The sequence below is a fragment of the Schistocerca nitens genome, chromosome 3, assembly GCF_023898315.1.
Source record: "Schistocerca nitens isolate TAMUIC-IGC-003100 chromosome 3, iqSchNite1.1, whole genome shotgun sequence".
In the NCBI taxonomy this organism is placed as follows: domain Eukaryota; kingdom Metazoa; phylum Arthropoda; class Insecta; order Orthoptera; family Acrididae; genus Schistocerca; species Schistocerca nitens.
The window spans coordinates 413,087,159-413,105,833 of record NC_064616.1 but is presented as its reverse complement, the minus strand read 5'-3'; the positions used below and the strand labels follow the sequence as shown (position 1 = coordinate 413,105,833).

Here is an 18,675-nt window from a genome sequence, read left to right as displayed (position 1 = left end):
TAACTTGGCCAACACTGGCAGGTCAGCTGGTACAGCTAGCCTGCAGTGACGTGGCCAGATGCAGTTCACACGTAAAAAGAGACGAATAGAGGAGCAATACAGCTTCGAATGTAATTTAATTGTTAAGCGGAGTGAAATAATACACTGCAGATCCCCCACAATACGCTCCTTTGACGACTAGAAGAAAACCGCAACACGTTATCGTTTTTAGCTAACGTACTATCGTAATTAAAAGCAAGAATGACGAAAATTCCTGACTTAACCACACGGTAAATTTTCTGCATAAGCTGTGTGTAACGTAAGAGAGTGTTGAATGATTTCACTGTGTAGTTAGATACTGAAGCCACTGCAGGTATTACTTAGTCAGTCGTCTGAAAACCTCTTAGCTCCTTCCTTATCCGAGAAATACATTTCAGTTCTGGAAGAGTCACCTGCTACTTTGATAACGAGCATATCAACAACAGAATCCACGAAGTCAACCAGGCGCAGCATTTTCTCTTCTTGTTTTATGACGAGCCATTCTATATCCCTCCAGCGTTCCGCAGTTAAGTGTGAAAAAGCTGCGTGCGTTAGTTCCAGTACGTCTGGCAGCTTAACAGTCTTTTTACTTCTCGGGCCAAATCCCGCAGCTTGGCTCCAGATCAGTTCTGTTGGGTTAATATTGTAATGGCACAGTAGCAAATATCAAAATGCAGTACTTGTATGATGTGCTCGATGCTGTGAAAATGATTGTTTTTCATGTTTCTACGATACTTATCTACCTCTGCGTTACAAAACGTTGGACGTAGTCCAAATAAATAGTATTTGGTTTTTCATTTTTGACTTAAAAATTAAATTGGTATTTTTTTTTTAAATTTAAACAACTTTTATGAACAATCTTTCATAAAACATCGATAATTAAGAATTTGTATTTGAAGCGGAAACGGGAATTTCGCGTCCAATAGGTAATTAAAAACAAGACGACGTGCATTAGTCATAAAAAAGGATGATGAGTTTTATAATTACGAAATGTAGTTATTACAAACTGAACGACATAAAATAACGGTGATACAGAGGTTTGAACGAGCACCCATACAACATGTCGAGGTTCACATTTATATAACTCTGAGAAAACTTCAACGCCGATTATCTCCGTAAATTCATGAAAAACATTAAGAACAGTCTATTTCTCGGCACTTCTTAACCGTGTTCCTCGCGCGCACTACGGAACAGAAAGCAGCCTCAGCCATTTTTATACTGCGCATTAGTGGTGGGCAGGAAATCGCGTATCTGTTAGAAATCGCAGTGACTGAGAAGTCACAGATATCACAGTAGCAACTTTACAAAATCTAACTGCGATTTCAGTCACAGTTAGCAGTCGCAAGTAGTATTTCACATTCAAAGACGTGAGCCATCTATTGGTCGAATTTAGCACTGCTTTCTGCGATTTCAGTGACAAGTCGCAACTAAGAGTCACAAGTAGCAACTAAAAAGCGCGGTTAACAGTGGCATCTGTTGGCCGAAGTTCGTACTACGTCCATCTCTGCAGTACGCTATGGAGTCTAACTGCGATTTCCGTGACAAGTCGCAACTAAGAGTCGCAAGTAGCAGCTAAAAAGCGCGGTTAACAGTGCCATCTGTGGGTCAAAGTTCGTACTACGCCCATCTCTGCGGTACGCTATGGAGTCTAACTGCGATTTCCGTGACAAGTCGCAACTAAGAGTCGCAAGTAGCAACTAAAAAGCGCAGTTAGCACTGCCATCTGTTGAGCAAAGTTCATACTACGCTATTCGCTACCGAGTCAAACTGCGATTTCTGTGACAAATCGCAACTAAGAGTCGCAAGTAGCAACTAAAAAGCGCAGTTAACATACTTTTCCTAGTGTCATCTGTTGACCGACGTACGTACTTCGTTATGAGAGCCTTGTGCCTCACGAGATCGATGTGCTGTGTGTGCATATGAAGGGCTTATTTCAATAGTGGTACAAGTCCATTTTTGTTAATTTTGAGATATAGAGTCGTAAAGTTACATGAGCGCTGAAAAATCTGCAGTGGAGATACCAGAAATATTCAAGCATATGGCTTCTTGCTAGAGATGAACCTTTATTTATGTTTGTTTGGATCACTAATTTCAGAAGCATTATAGACAGAAAAGTGGAGGTAATGGACTTGCACCACTGTTGAAATAAGCCTTTCATATTATATGACGACATGCACATTCAGCATCAGTTATGGTTGGTCAAATACTGCTGTGACTCTGAATGTATTATATTAATAAGAAGCAACATTGCCGTTTTCTCCTGAAAATATCAAGTAACGTAACAAATGTGTTTGATTCTGCTTCCAATATGACAGTTTTGGTTAATACTCCACATGCCTACAGGACTTTGCAATGTTAACACAGCAGAACTCAGACATCTGTATAAGTGTAGAGAAATGAAAACAGTCATATGAATGCCTCACTTTTGTTACGACACAGTTCAAGACTCGGGAGAAAAGTTTTACACCTGGTGTTCTACATGGCAACTTCACACACAAGAACTTTTTGCCGACACTACTACCACCTACATAAGTAAGCTTTTCCTGTGTTACTTTCAAGTAATGCACTTAAGCTATTCCTGATTTAACTGGAAGATCTGTACTTCCCACTTTCATATCAACAGCCTCAAAATGCATATTGTAGACTTCGGGATATGTTACAGGTCAGTGTCACACCAAGATTGTGGAGAAAGGGGGGGGGGGGCATGTCGCTCTCCAACAAGTGTTTACCAATAAGTAAGTGGCGGAAAATTATGGGTATAGGACGGCTTAAACATGTCGAAAATGAGATTTTTATTATTCACTCACTGTATTTGACATTTATTATTCCTTTAAAATCGCACAACAACTTCGATAAAACACAGCTTAATCATTAACACACTTATTTCACAATTGTTTCACTTTTAAACTGCAAATCCTCTAAGAGCTGTCTTGAATCTTCACGAGTCCCTCCCAACAGCCTTGATGTGGATAGATACGTACAGCAACCAGTAATCAGAGTCAGAACTGTGTCTGCAAAAACACAAGGATTATTAAACAATTTTTGCTGTCATTAATTACTAGAAGTATAATTGACAGAGTAGATTGCTAATATTTGCTATAATGAATATCACATTTGCAAGAACGATCTCACTGAAGTAATTAAGTCCATCGAAACGCTTAGAAACTAACCTATCGTCTGACGAAAACGGTCTAAAGATGCAGTGGCAATTTCTTCAGATCTGTTGACAATGATATTTTCAGTTATCACTTTACTGAGTGACTGAAATGTAGTTCAGGTACCTGTGAACATAACAATATGTTAGAATTCATTTTCTAAATACGAACTATTACGGTACTGTACGGCTACTTACATATTAATTACACTATTAATATTTTCACAGTTGTTTCTTTAATACAAAATTAAAGCCAACGGAAGAAAAAACGTAAAACATACTTGCCAATGACAGGTTTGTTGCGATGCAATTTTCCGTGTTGACAGATGTAACTTTTTCATACAGTAGTAAGTCGCAGAAGTAGCAGGAGTCACAGAAATCGCAGAAGTAGCAGAAGTCACAGAAATCGCAGAAGTAGCAGAAGTGACAGAAGTAGCAGAAATCGCGGAAGTAGCAGAAATCGCAGAAATAGCAGTGGCGGAGGGATACACGACCTATGTTCCTTGACTGCGACTCTTAACTGCGACAAATCGCAGTTAAGAATAGCAGATACTGAAAAGTAGCATTCACAGAAATCACTGATATCGGAAAATCGCAGTTTAGCCCATCACTACTGCGCATTAACAGCGTGAGTCAGAGCACAACGCTGCAGAGGCTGACTGTACACGATTTTTGAAATGAAAACTACGTAGCTAAAGCGTGATTAAGATAAACGTTGATGGCTGCTAATACATTTGAATATCTTAAAGTTTCATTCAACGTAACTTAGTAATAAGATATCTGATACATAAGTAGGACCTACTTCCAAGAATGTAACAACACTAGTGTACTTGTGTTACCGCTTCTGACCAATCATCACGTTTGTGTTTGTTGACATCAGGTTTATTCTTATGATGAACGTATTATAGACCGCTACAGTCGCAGGTTCGAATCCTAGGTGCTATAGTCTGGAACCGCGCCACAGCTAAGGTCGCAGATTCGAATCCTGCCTCGGGCATGGATGTGTGTGATGTCCTTAGGTTAGTTAGGTTTAAGTAGTTCTAAGTTCTAGGGGACTGATGACCTCAGAAGTTAAGTCCCATAGTGCTCAGAGCCATTTGAACTATTTTAACCAGGAGTGAATTATTTAGTTTCACCTGAGTGCTTCGGTAGTTAGGTTTTTGAATCTCTGGTATTAATCTAATTTTTTAGACATAGTTCCTGTGTTTTCGTCAGGGTCTACAGTAGAGCTGCGCAGCACATGCTGATAGTCCGTTTATCTGCATAGTTTAGTTTTCCACGGTCTTTAGTATGGACAGGGACTGCAATTGTTGTGTGCGGATGCGAGCTGAGTTGGTGACACTTCGCTCTCAGCTTCAGGCTTTGATAGCTTCGGTTACACAGCTTGAGGCTGCAGTGGATGGGCACCACTGCTGTGGGCTGGCCGTGGGGGTCCAATGGACGTCCAGCATATCCGAATCCTCCGATCGGTCCTCACCGGTGGCCAGCCCAGTTATTGCTCGCACTGAGGTTGACCCCTCACCTGTGGTCGAGTGGGAGGTTGCTCTGGGGCGTAGCAGACGGCGAAAGAATTTCCAGGCAGGCGCACGTAAGGCCTCCCCGCTTAGTATGGCAAACAGGTTCCAGGTGCTGTCTGTGGCTGACACTGTTGCTGAGTCAGATGCTGTTGCATGTCCTAAGATCCGGACAATCACAGAGGGTGGAATTATTGATAGTTGGGAGCTCCAACGTTAGGCACGTCATGGGACCCCTTAAGGACATGGCTGCTAAGAAGGGAAGGAAAACCAATGTGCACTCCGTGTGCATACTGCGTGGAGTCATTCTAGATGTGGAACGGGTCCTCCCGGATGCTATGAAGAGCACAGGGTGCAGCCAACTGTTGGTGGTTTGGGCCGGCCGAAGTGGCCGCGCGGTTCTGGCGCTGCAGTCTGGAACCGCGAGACCGCTACAGTCGCAGGTTCGAATCCTGCCTCGGGCATGGATGTGTGTGATGTCCTTAGGTTAGTTAGGTTTAACTAGTTCTAAGTTCTAGGGGACTAATGACCTCAGCAGTTGAGTCCCATAGTGCTCAGAGCCATTTGAACCATTTGTTGGTGGTTGCTCTCGTCGGCACCAATGATGTGTGTCACTTTGGATCACAAGGGATTCTCTCTGACTTCGAGCGGCTAACAGAAGTGGTAAAGGCTGCCAGTCTTGCTTGCAAGAGGAAAGCAGAGCTGACCATTTGCAATATAGACAACATGACCGATTGCGGACTTCTGGTACAGAGCCGAGATGAGGGTCTGAATCAGAGGCTCAGACGGTTTTGCGACTGTGTAGGCTGCAGATTCCTCGACTTGCGCTAAAGGGTGGTTGGGTTTCGGGTTCTGCTGAATAGTTCATGTGTCAACTATACACAGGAGGCGGCTACACGGGTAAAAGGGGCTGTGTGGCGTGAACTGGGCTTTTTTTTTTTTTTTTTTTAGGTTAGAGGGTGTCGGGAAAGCACGAGATGGACTTCAGTCACAAAGGGTGCAGGCCGAACACAGGAAGAATGTGGATACAGGAACCATCAGTATAACAGTTGTAAATTGTCGTAGCTGTGTTGGGAACGTACCAGAGCTCCAAGTGCTAATAGAGGGCACTGATGCTCAAATCGTTATAGGCATTGAAAGCTGGCTAAAGCCGGATATAAGCTCAGGCGAAATTTTTGCGAAGAACGTAATGGTGTTCCGAAAGGATAGGCTAAACACGGTTGGCGGTGGCGTGTTTGTTGTTGTTAGAAGTAGTTTATCTTGTCGTGAAACTGAAGTAGATAGTTCCTGTGAGTTAGTATGGGCATAGGTCATTGTTGGCAACCAGAATAATATAATAATTGGATCCTTTTACCGACCTCCCAATTCAGATGATACAGTTGCTGAAAGGTTCGAAGAAAACTTGAGTTTGATTTCAAACACGTACCCAACTCATACGATTATAGTTGGTGGTGACTTTTAATTTACCCTAGATATGTTGGCAACCAGCTATTGTAGAACAAGTATTAAATACATGGTGGTGTATCTGTATATGTTAAAAATAGTGTGAACCTAATCTATGAAGTTATAGATGTAAGTGGACTGAGCATAGAAGCAAAATTTGAAGCTGCAGCCATAATGTTGCCAAACCTGGAAATTATAATAGCTTCAGTATACCGCCCCCCAAAACACAATGAAGACCTGTTTGTGGAGCTTCTGGAGAAACTGATACTCTTGCTACTCAAATACAAAAACTACAGAGTACTAATATTTGGTGATATCAATATAGACATTAGGTTTAAGAGTAGAAAGGTTGACCACTTGCTAAAAACATTAAGATTCCTTAACTTCAGCTGCGTAAATGACAAACACACGAGACAGGAAGCATGTCTACATAACATAATTTGTAATTTTCATCTAAACGAAACAGAATTCAACACAGTCAAGCTAGGCATTTCAGATCATGAGGGAGTATGGCTCAGACAAACTCTTAACAGTAAAGCAACTGAAACTTCCACAGACTGTACAAAAATTATAAGACCAATTAACGAATCAAAGCTAAACAAGTTGATAAGTAAATTGAATTTAATAAAATGGAATAAAATAATAACCACCGCAGGTGCAAATGAATCTACCAACAAATTTCTAGAACTGTTAACTGAAAATTTTGAAGCATGTTGTGCTAAACACTGCAAGAAAATATTAAAGCAAAATCGTTACACCAAACCACAAAATCTAAAAAGCTGGTACACCCCACATCTAAGGAGAATAAGAATCGTAATGCTACTCTATCATGATAGGTCCAAGCACAATAATGCTGACAAGGAAATGTACATGAAAGTGAAAAAGATTTACAGGTCTGAAATCAAGGCAGCTAATGATGCATATATACTGGACTCAGTAAATAAATGCAAACCTGCATGGGAAATTATTAAAACAGAAACTAACTGTGATGATAAAATATACCAGACCACAATTCCACATGATATTCTAAATGCGCATTGCGTCAGTCCTCAATCAGATAACAGCATAAAGGAGAACGTGAGCAAGGCAGAGGCACTGCTGCCAGATAATGAACAGTAAGTAGACAGACAGTTTTCACTGGACTTGTGTAACTGAGAAGATGGTCAATGAATCAATAGCTAAGCTCAGTAATTCTAGGGCAGAGGATTATTATGGTCTCTCGAATTATGTTATTAAATACATCAGAAATCAAATTGTAACGCCACTGACTAAAATAATCAACAAAATTTTTAATGAAGGTAATCATCCAGAATGTTTAAAAATTATCTGTAGTTTAACCAGTACATAAGAAAGGAGATATAGCATCGCCAGATAACTATCGACCAATATCACTTATACCCATAATATCAAAAATAATAGAATACTGCATGCATAAACAGATGAGTCAATACTTTGAACATAATAATATACTCACCCCCTCATAGTATGGTTTCAGCTCTAGCCTTTCTACAAAAAAATGGTTCAAATGGCTCTGAGCACTATGCGACTTAACTTCTGAGGTCATCAGTCGCCTAGAACTTAGAACTAATTAAACCTAACTAACCTAAGGACATCACACACATCCATGCCCGAGGCAGGATTCGAAACTGCGACCGTAGCGGTCGCTCGGCTCCAGACTGTAGCACCTAGAACCGCACGGCCACTCCGGCCGGCTGCCTTTCTACAGTCAAAGCAGTTGAGAGTATGGTAGCAAAAGTATACAATTGTTTTGAAAATAAAGATATTATCTGTGCAACACTGTTGGAGCTCAGGAAAGCTTTTGATACGGTCTCCTACAATATTCTCATAAAAAAACTCTACCACCACAGAGTGAGAGAGAATGCTCTATGCCTAATGCAGTCATACTTGGACAATAGAAAACAGTTAGTTAAGGTAAATAATGAAATGTCAGAATGCCTCCCATTTGTAAAGGGTGTACCTCAAGGATCTGTTCTTGGACCTTTCCCTTTCATTATTTATATAAACGATTTATCTGCAGTTGTATCATGTGATACAGTGCTATATGCTGATGACACAACACTCATCACATGTGGCACCAGTGTTGAGAATGTGCAACACAGCATGGCAGTGGCAATGGAGAGGTGCACTACTCGGTTGAGGCAAATGTACTGCAGAAGAATGATAGTAAATCTGAAGCTATTGTATTCAATCTGAAAGCTCCCAGTCATGGCAACAAAACAGTAAAATTATTTGGATTTCATATAGATCAAAAGCTCAGCTGGGATACTCACACAGGGAAGATATGTAGCAAATTGGCACGTGCTATATACCTGCTGTATAAGCGGAGGAGCAGTGTCAGTAAAGAACTTCTGTTTTATGCGTATTTTGCATTCTTCCATTCGCACCTGAGTTATGGAATACTATTATGGGGCAGTTCCGTGGGCTCGAAATTAGAGTTTAAATGGCAAAAGAAAGTCATAAGGTGCATATGAATCATGTTGAGAGTATTTTAAGAAATTAAATGTAATGACAGTGCCTGGTCTGTATATTTACAACTGCTTTGTCTTCGTTAAAGAAAATCTGAGTAAAATTGACTTAAGAAGAACAGTTCATGACCATAACATGAGAAGTGGACATACAATTAATATGCCATATGCTAGGCTTGGAAAGACACATAACAGCTACAAATATCTTGGTCCTGCCTACTTCAACAAATTACCTGAAAATGCCTACACAGTGCCAGTAAATAAATTTAAAACTAGTGCCTCGAGGTGGATCAAAAGTAAAGTAATTTACTCTGCTCAAGAGTTCCTTGTGTATGTGACAAATGACCCACTTTCCTTATGAGAATGAACTATAAATTAACTGAAAACTACACATATGCCATACTGTGCAATTATTTTATTACTGTTTCATAAACGTAGTGTTAATTATCCGTTTGATTATTTATTTGTCATTCACTGAACTATGTAGTTCATTTATCTTGTAATTGACCTATTAGGAAACTTCTTGTTGTTTTGTACACTTGCACAAATATGTATTGCATCCATCCTGGATTATTATATTGTAGTTAGTAACATTTGTCATGTCAAAGTTTATAGTATTATTATCGTTATTATTATTATTATTATTGTTATTATTATGTAAACAGTGACGACACCAGTTGCATGTAAATATGCTCAACAGTGGAATAAAACATTTGTATTTGTATTTGAAAATACATGCTTAATTCCGGAGGTACGCATAACACATAAAACATCCGAAATTGTGCTAAACGCATTCTCTGAAAATTATTTCGAGCAGTTAGTTCGTATGCCCATGCGAATAGTAAATGGTTGTGTAAACAGACGTGACCCCTTAGCAACAAATAATCCTGAGGTAATAACGAGCATCAAAACGGAACACAGGGTAGTGGTAGCGAGACTGAATATTGTAACCCCCAAAGCCTCCTAAAATAAATGGAGAATATACCTGTTCAAAGAAGCAGATAAAAATTCAGTTGACGCCTTCCTGAGAGACAATCTCCACTCCCTCCAAATTAATAATATAAGTGTAGACCAGATGTGGCTTGAATTCAAAGAAATACTATCGGCAGCAATTGAGATGTTTATACCAAATAAAGTGACAAACAACAGAGCTGATCCTTCTTGGCACGCAAAACGTGTGAGAACACTGTTGCAGAAACAACGAGGCAAACATATCAAATTTAAACACGAAAAATCCCTAAAATTGGCGATCGTTTACAGAAGCTCGAAATTTATCGCGGACTTCAATGCGTGAAAACTTTGTCTAGAAATCTGGCAGAAAATCCAAAGAGATTCTGGTCGTATGTGAAGTATATTAGCGGCAAGAAATAATTAATGCCTTGTCTGCATGACAGCAATCGCGATACTATCAAAGACAGTGCTGCCAAGGCAGAGTTTTTAAACACAGCCTTTCAAAATGCCTTCACAATAGAAGGCGAAGTATTTTTTTCCTTTGTATTGGCTTCAAGCATACAACTTTTTAGCCATCACAAATAAATGTACTGACACAAATAACAAGGTAACATTTTTTCTTCGTCATACATACTGTTTAGGTCATACAATGACTAAGTAAATATTCCAGAATTCGAATCAAGAACAGCTGCCAACATGAGTAACGTAGAAGTAAATATCCTCTGAGTAGCGAAGCAACTTAAATCACTTAATAAAAGCAAGTCCTCTGGACCAGACTGTACACCAATTAGGTTCCTTTCAGAGTGTACTAATGCATTAGCTCCATACGTAACAATCATATACAACCGTTCGCTCGACAAAAGTTCTTACCCCACAGACTGGAAAGTTGCACAGGTCACACCAATATTCAAGAAAGGTAGAAGGAGTAATCCACTTAATTAATGGCCCATATCGTTAACGTCGACATGCAGCAGGATTTTGGAACATATATTGTGTTCGAACATTATGAATTACCTCGAAGAAAACGGTCTATTGACACACAGTCAACATGGGTTTAAAAAACATCGTTCTTGTCAAACGCAGCTACCTCTTTATTCGCATGAAGTGTTGAGTGATATTTGCAAGGGATTTCAGATTGATTCCATATTTATGGATGTCCGGAAGGCTTTTGACACTGTACCACACAAGCAGCTTGTAGTGAAATTGCGTACTTATGGAATATCGTCTCATATATGTGACTGGATATGTGATTTCCTGTCAGAAGGTCACAGTTCGTAGTAATTGACAGAAAGTCATCGAGTAAAACAGAAGTGATTTCTGTCGTTCCCCATTAGTGTTATAGGCTCTTTGCTGTTCCTTCTCTATATAAACGATTTATAAGACAATCTGAGCAGCCGTCTTAAGTTGTTTGCGGATGATGCTGTCATTTATCGACTAATAAAGTCATCAAAAGATCAAAATAAATTGCAAAACGATTTAGAAATGGTGCGAAAATTGGCAGTTGACCCAAAATAACGAAAAGTGTGAGGCCATTCACACGAGTGCTAAAAGGAATTCGTTTAACTTTGATTACACGATAAATCAGTCAAATCTAAAGGCCGTAAATTCAACTAAATACCTAGGAATTGCAATTACGAACAACTCAAATAGGGAGGAACGCATAGAAAATATTGTGGGGAAGGCCAACCAAAGACTGCGTTTTATTGGCAGGACACTTAGAAAATGTAGCAGATCTACTAAGGAGACTGCCTACACTACGCTTGTCCGTCCTCTTCTTGAATACTGCTGTGCAGTGTGGGATCCTTACCAGATAGGACTGATGGAAGACACCAAAAAAGTTCAGAGAATAGCAGCACGTTTTCTATTATCGTGAAATATGGGAGAGAGTGTCACTGAAATGATACAGGATTTGGGCTGGACATCATTAAAAGAAAGGCGTTTTTCGATTTGACAGAATCTTCTCACCAAATTCCAATCACCAACTTTCTCCTCCGAATGCGAAAATATTTTGTTGACACCGATCTACATAGAGAGAAATGATCACCACAATAAAATAAGGGAAATCAGAGCTTGTACAGAAAGATATAGGTGTTTGTTCTTTCCTTGTGCTTTACGAGATTTGAATAATAGAGAATTGTGAAGGTGGTTTGATGTACCCTCTGCCAGGCACTTAAATGTAATTTGCAGAGTAGCCCTGTAGATGTTGATGTAGTAAACAAGGACCACAGCACTGCCTCTGTACCCATATGAATTGGGTGTCTCCCCCTTACAGTAATTAGGCTCATTGTCTGTATTGAAAGGATAGGCATTGAGTTACAGACAGGCACAATGAAAATGACTGCTGAAATGTTTATGCTTTTAGACAAAGTCCTTCTGAAATAGAAAACACACCTACACACACACACACACACACAAAAGCACAACTAACATACAAATGGCCACTGTCTCCTAATGCTGGGTCCCAACTGGCATGTATGTATTACATGTAGTTGTGTGTATGTGAGTGTGGTTTCTATTTTGGAGGATAGACTTCATCCTAAAGCTGAAACATTTTTCATTGTGCCTGTCTGCAACTGAACACCTCATTTATGTGGTGAGTAGCAATCTATCTTTCATTTATTGTTATTATTCCATGCTGGACTATCCATTGTTTGACACTATATTGTTTTGCCAGATATTTGCAATTTCATTTTTGCAGTGTATAGATAGTCAGTCCAAACAAATATTGGTCCTAAGGTGTTTCATGTGCCTCCAAGGGCTGATGGAAAACATTGCTTTATATTTCATAACAACCTAAATCATTTGTAAAGAGGAATTTTGATAGAGTGATTCCAAATTAGTTCAGTGCAATATTAGTTTTAATAGTAAATATTCACAGGGACAGAAAACTACATAGAATAACCAATACTCTAATGAAGACTGAATGGTGGTGGCAGACAGACAGCATGGCTTGGGCAGGTACACAACAATGGGAAAGTTGGGAACATTCAAGAAGTTTTTGCAGAACAGCTTGAAAGTGTTAACTCTTTTGCTTCTACCAATATGATGGCTACAGACCTTATTCTTCATAAATAGATAACTATAACAGACACCAGAAGTTTGGGTAACAGGATTCAAGTTACATCACAAGAATATTAAACAAACTGTGATAATAAGCCAGTAAGTTGTTATCTGCAACTCGTAAGGAGATAAAAGACTGCAGATGCTGCTATAATGCAGTTTGTCTTTAGGATCATCTTATTTCACAGCATGTGGACTGGTACCTATTTTTTAGGAACACTGAGAGGCACTTTGCTGCATAAAAATACTAAGGTTGCAGAGAATACAATTTATGTTGTTTTTTGTGTTGATTTTATCTACTAGTAATGTTACTACACTATACATCTTTGCATGAGGCTTGTTTCACAAGAAATATTATGAAAAGGAGATGAGAAATTTCTAACATTTTAATGTCACTACTTTCTTTCTGAGTTAGTAACCAAATTGTGGTGCTTGCATTGATTGATTAGCTTTGGTAGGTAAGAGTAAAATAAAATTGGTGCAGGTGTGTGGGATAGAAATATGACAGATAGGTACTGGAGCTGGTGAATTATGTGGCACACAATGGCTGTGACATGAAGGTGTATTGTGAGGGTGTGACAGGACTGATGTGGGGGAAACTGTTAGGTATGGAGTGTCCTGCAGGGGGCTAGTGGAGACTGAGGCCAGGAGGATTACAGGAGTGAAGGGTGTATTGTGAGGATAACTCGTATCTGCATAGTTCAGAAAAGCTGCTGCTTGGAAGAAGAATCCTGTTGACACGGGCTGCGAAGAAGCCATTGAACTTGAGCTTGTTGAGCTAAATGCATAATCCACCACTCAGTGATCAACTCTGTTCTTGGCTGCAGTCTGGCAGTGGACATACATTCTGGCAGACAGCTGGTTGGTGCGTGCCCACTTAAAGTACTATGCACATATTGCAGCAGAGTTGATGTATGATGTGGCTGCTTTCACAGGTGGCCCTGTCTCTGAGGCAAGGTATAGGATAAGTGTAACAAGACTGGAGTAGGATGTGCTGGGTGGATGAATAGGGCAGGTCATGCATCTGGATCTTCCATTGGGACATGATCTTTGTGGCAAAGAGTTAGCAGTGGGAGTGGCATTGGGATCGATCAGGATGTTGTGCAGGTTGGGTGGGCAGTGGAATACCATTTTAGAAGGAGTGGGAAGGAGTGTGGGTAGGATGTCCCGTATTTCCAGGCACGGTGATAGACAGTCAGAGCCCCGACAAACTACATCGTTCAGTAGCTCCAGTCCTGAGTGATATTAGGTGATGAGGGGGGAACTTTTTTGCATCTGGTTCTTGAGGTGCTGAGATGATTAGGGTTCTGTGAGGAGAAAATCTGTTTTCTGGCTGGGTTTGGGGGATAGTACCTATCAGAGAGGTGGAAATCAATGTCAAGGAAGGTGGCACGTTGAGTTGAAGAGGACCAGGTCATCAGTGAACCTAAACCGGACTATTGGAGTTGAGGTTTTGGGAGGCTAGGAAGGTTTCCTCTAGATAGCCTGTGTACAGGTTGGCATAGGAGGGTGCCATGCAGGTGCCCATTGCTGTGCCACAGATTTGTTTGCATACCTTCCCCTTAAAGAAGAAGTAGTTGTGTGTGAGGATGTAATTGGTAAGGTGTATAAGGAATGAGTTGTTTGGTTTGGGGCCAGAAGGATGTCAATGACTCAACATCTCTTCTATTTGGTGAGTAGTCTTCTGTACTTCTAAACAATGTGATTTTGTCATTTTTCTCTTCTGAACTGCTGGAGTATAATCATTTTTTCTTAAAAATATAAACTGCTGGAATCATAATTGGAGGCCATTTTATATATTGAAAACTGGTGACCCATATGTAAAATGTCATATTGGTGTTGCTGAGTCATCACTTCAATCATTTACATTTTGTTATTGTCACTTGGTAAGGCTTTGATTTTATTTAAGGCAAATGACTTCTTAAGGGTTTATCAACTTCTGACGTATATAAGAATACAACCATGCACAAAATAGTAATAACAAAATATATTGTTACTGATAAGCTTTTGTTGTTCTGTATCTATCCACTCAGTGGAAACTGCTCAAACCATAGAAATTACACTAACTCAGAATTATACTAATATGAACCAGATGTATGGAGCCATTACTAATTTATGATTTAATGGAGTTGCATCGGAGGTCAGTGTTGGGCTCTGAAAATGGCATCCAGTTAACATTTGTCAGACCATGGAACACTAAGTTTAGAGTGAAATCTTTGTTTTCTATGAAAAGTTTTTATTTTTTATGATCATAAAACTATTTTTTACTAGCAAAGTTTTTGTAGTCTGTTAGTGTATCATATAAAATTAAACTTGTCTTACTTCAACTGAATTAGTGTTGTTGCATGATACTTACACTCTACATCTGTATTACTGATGCACCATACTTCACTTATGAGCTTCAGCTGCCAATTGCTAGTATGTTTACTACTTTCTTTTTACTAAGTTCAAGCCATTTGTCATGTTCTGTATGATAATGAATTGTTACTGTCACATTGATTTCACTAAACATTTGTATATAAGATATTGAAGAATAATCACACTAGACACTTTTTTTTCTTTTTTCAGAGGAAGTAATCCTTGCAGAAGAACGAACTACAGAGGAGGAAAAAATGCATATTATTGAAGGTATAATCTTGCACTTTTAACAGTTTCATCATGCAAATACACTTAAGTAATGTCAATTTTTCTGTAATAAATTAATCTGTTGATTGTTTAGATGTGTAACCTAGTGTATGTGTTCCACTGCAAAACTAAGAACATGACACGGAATGCAGCAAATTATCACAAGAGTAACTATTCATATGGATTTGCAATTATACCCATCATAATACAGTCAGTTATTTGTTGGTACTTCTGTCTCCTCTCACTCAAAGGAAACCCATTGAATGCCTAAAACAAGGAAAAAGTCGTTATTTCTATCTATAACTCTTTTAGGCATATCGTTTATTCACATTCTGGTGACAAAAATCCATTATGTGTATTATTTACTCTTTGATAATTCTATTTTTGTTTTCTTTAAATTGGACATTTTTGGTTTTTGAGTAGAGAATAACTGTTGAAGGTAAACTAAATAAAGAGTGACAGTTTTATGTTGAATGTATGTGATAGAAAAAGAAAAGAAAATTATTTTCCAAAATTTGTTGAATTCACAGAGACACAAATGGGTTTGACAGCACTTACCTTCAATAAACACAACAGACAATAGACATACATGTAGGTAAATAAACAAATAGAGCTTTTAGCTTTTGGAATCAAATATTTCTTAAACATAACCATGATAGTGGACCTGGTTTGTGCCTTAGCATTGTTATATTTTATGAATAAGACACAGTAGCCACTTTAGGAGTACACACACACACACACACACACACACACACAAACCACAACCACAACCTGTGCTCCTACATTGTGCTGGACGGACACATATGTCGGGACTGCATTTTGGCAGATGGTCTAGGGTAGGGTAGGGACTGTATCGGGTGAGGGTGTTACGGGAGAGACGTGTGAGGCAGGAAGGAGGATTGGTAGGTGGGTAATTAGTAGCTTGGAAGGAGGCAGCAGGTTTGATGGCTAGGAATGCGGGAGGGAGGGGTGGCGGTTTTATGGGATAGACATGTGATACACAGGTACAGGAGCCGGTGGGGTGCAGTGGATGATGAAGGTGATGTGGGGGCATGTATGTCAAAGGGCTGACAGGAAAGAGTAAGGGGAAACTTGTTGTGTAGAGAGTATTAGGACAGTGATTCAATGGAGATTGAGGCAAGGAGGGTTATGAGAGCGAATGATGTGTTGCGGGGGTAACTACCTTCTGTGTAGTTCGGAAAAGCTGGTGGTGGAGGGAAGGCTACAGATGATCCGGTGTGCGAAGCAGCCATTTAACCTGAGCATGTTGTGTTCAGCTGCATGTCATGCTACTGGGTGGTCAACTTTGTTCGTAGCTACAGTTTGGCAGTGGTGACCAGTCATTCTTGAGCTAATTTTTAATTTTTATGATGAATTTAGAGAAAAATTTCTAGATTCAAATGGTATATTTTTGATTATTTCATTTGTGCTGTTCTCTGCCACAAGAGCTTAGTGTAAATTCTGCTTATTAGTTTCATGGTTACTTTTACAGTGGCTGTAGGAACACAAACAAATACAAAAATTATTTTTTTCGAGAGAAAATGCTTATGCTTATCTTTTGAAACAAGCTGTGTTTTGTAATATATCACTAGCACAATAGTAAACATGATATGAGAAACCAAATTTCATATCAAACTCATGTATCTGAGAACAGCACAAATGTAATTATCAAAAAGGTATCTTCTGAAACAGAGATTTGTTTCTGAAATACACCATAAAAATGGAAAAAAGAGGTTGTTTATGGTGTTTTATTTTTGTATAAAAGTCGCAGACTTATTCTTCAGAGAAGAGAAGAAGATATAGTCAGTGGAGGGATGCTCTTCTTCTTCTTTTTTATTTGGGTGTGTGTATTGGGGGGAGGGGGGGGTCAGAGATCATTCAGAACCCATTAGCCTTAGGACTTAACTATGTAGTGAGTATAGTGTGATAGCAGAGTTAATGAAGGTGTACTGACTTAAAGTAAGGTAACACATTGTGTTTTGTTACAGTCATGGACATTATAAAATTTAATTATGTTACAGAATACCTGCTATTGGTGTGATAGTAAAAGTTATGAAATCTGTTGGTTCAAGATAGTTTTGTGTACAAACTGCTATTGTGTTTTGAAATGTTTTTGATTCACTGTCTGTAATGAACTCTATGATTCTGTGCTCCTAAAGGAAAGGAAGTGTTTAACCAGAGTTGAAAACTTAATTTGGAATTAGATCAGTATAAATACATGTGGAATACTGGCAAGTAGTATAATTCTGGTGCACAGCAATGGTTAGTGTGAGACCTGAATATTTTTTTCTGTAAATGTAGTTTTTCTTATTAATGGTAGAAGATTGTTACAGAAAAGCTGAAAATGTCAGCTGGCAGACACATGAAGGAAGATGGATAATATCTCAGGAAAACAGATGTAGAAAATTCCGTAGACTAGTTTTTCAGTGTGGAATTTGTGATTATTATTCATGTCCTCTCAGATCACTCCTGTAGATACTGTGAAGCTAAAACCAGATTAATAACAGTTCACATTGTGACCTATGTGCAATCACTTGTCCTAAATGGCATCTGTGACCAGCAAGGATCATTAATACATATAGTACAATCAAAAACACTTTATACTGATTTGTAGAGTACTGGTATGGATGTGTGTACAGAGATGTGAGAGTATGTTATTTTAAATTGTGAGCAACGGCAGCCAGATTTCCACATTTTGCCTTGCTTGCTGTCGCTCAACCAACTGTGTGGTTCTATGCTGTCCCCTTCATTTTAACTATGGCTTATCGCTTTGGCTCACTATGTGTTTATAACTTGGCATGAATGATGGGGAGCGGCTCTAAGTCAGTTACCTTTCTGCTATGAGTTATTAAGTAGAATCTCTGTCACTTGAGGATACATCTTCAGCTGACATATACTTGTTGCAACATTAAATAAAAGTATTTTACACTCACAGTGTATCATTTCATTCAAGATGTGAGGAATTATTATTTTTATAAAACCATCTCAGCCACATGATATATTTATTTTTAACTCCATAGTTTATCCTGTTTTAAGTGATTGCATACCATACAAAGATTTAAAAAATTTAAATTACTGTCAGTAGTGAAATATATGTACATGTTTTAACAACACAGAATACAATAGGATACCGTTTGCAGCACACAGGTGTACCAATCCATTGAGACAGGAACTAACATTGCTGGACAGACATTTCCTCCAACATGCTGAGCTCAGAGTTTGCTGTATGGTAGTTTTATAAAAACAAGAGGTTGTCTCACAATTATAGGCAGCTGTGGCACACAAAAGCCAAATGATATAGATGTACAGTTCGTGAAACCTGGATGTGTCACCTTTTTTATAACAGACAATCTTTGTCGATCATGAATGGTTCTTCTAAAATAATCCATTAACATATCGTTACTCAAGCATTATGTATATTCAG

The 18,675-nt window shown here is 39.0% G+C and overlaps 1 protein-coding gene across 1 annotated transcript in view; it reads left to right on the top strand.

Annotated features, from left to right (window-relative positions):
• The window catches only part of LOC126249257 (voltage-dependent calcium channel type A subunit alpha-1), a 373,047-nt gene that overhangs the window by 148,636 nt on the left and 205,736 nt on the right, over positions 1 to 18,675 (top strand). Inside the window, exon 8 of the mRNA XM_049950912.1 lies at positions 15,195 to 15,254. Coding sequence (XP_049806869.1) covers positions 15,195 to 15,254 — 60 coding nt within the window. The remainder of the gene's footprint in view (positions 1 to 15,194; positions 15,255 to 18,675) is intronic.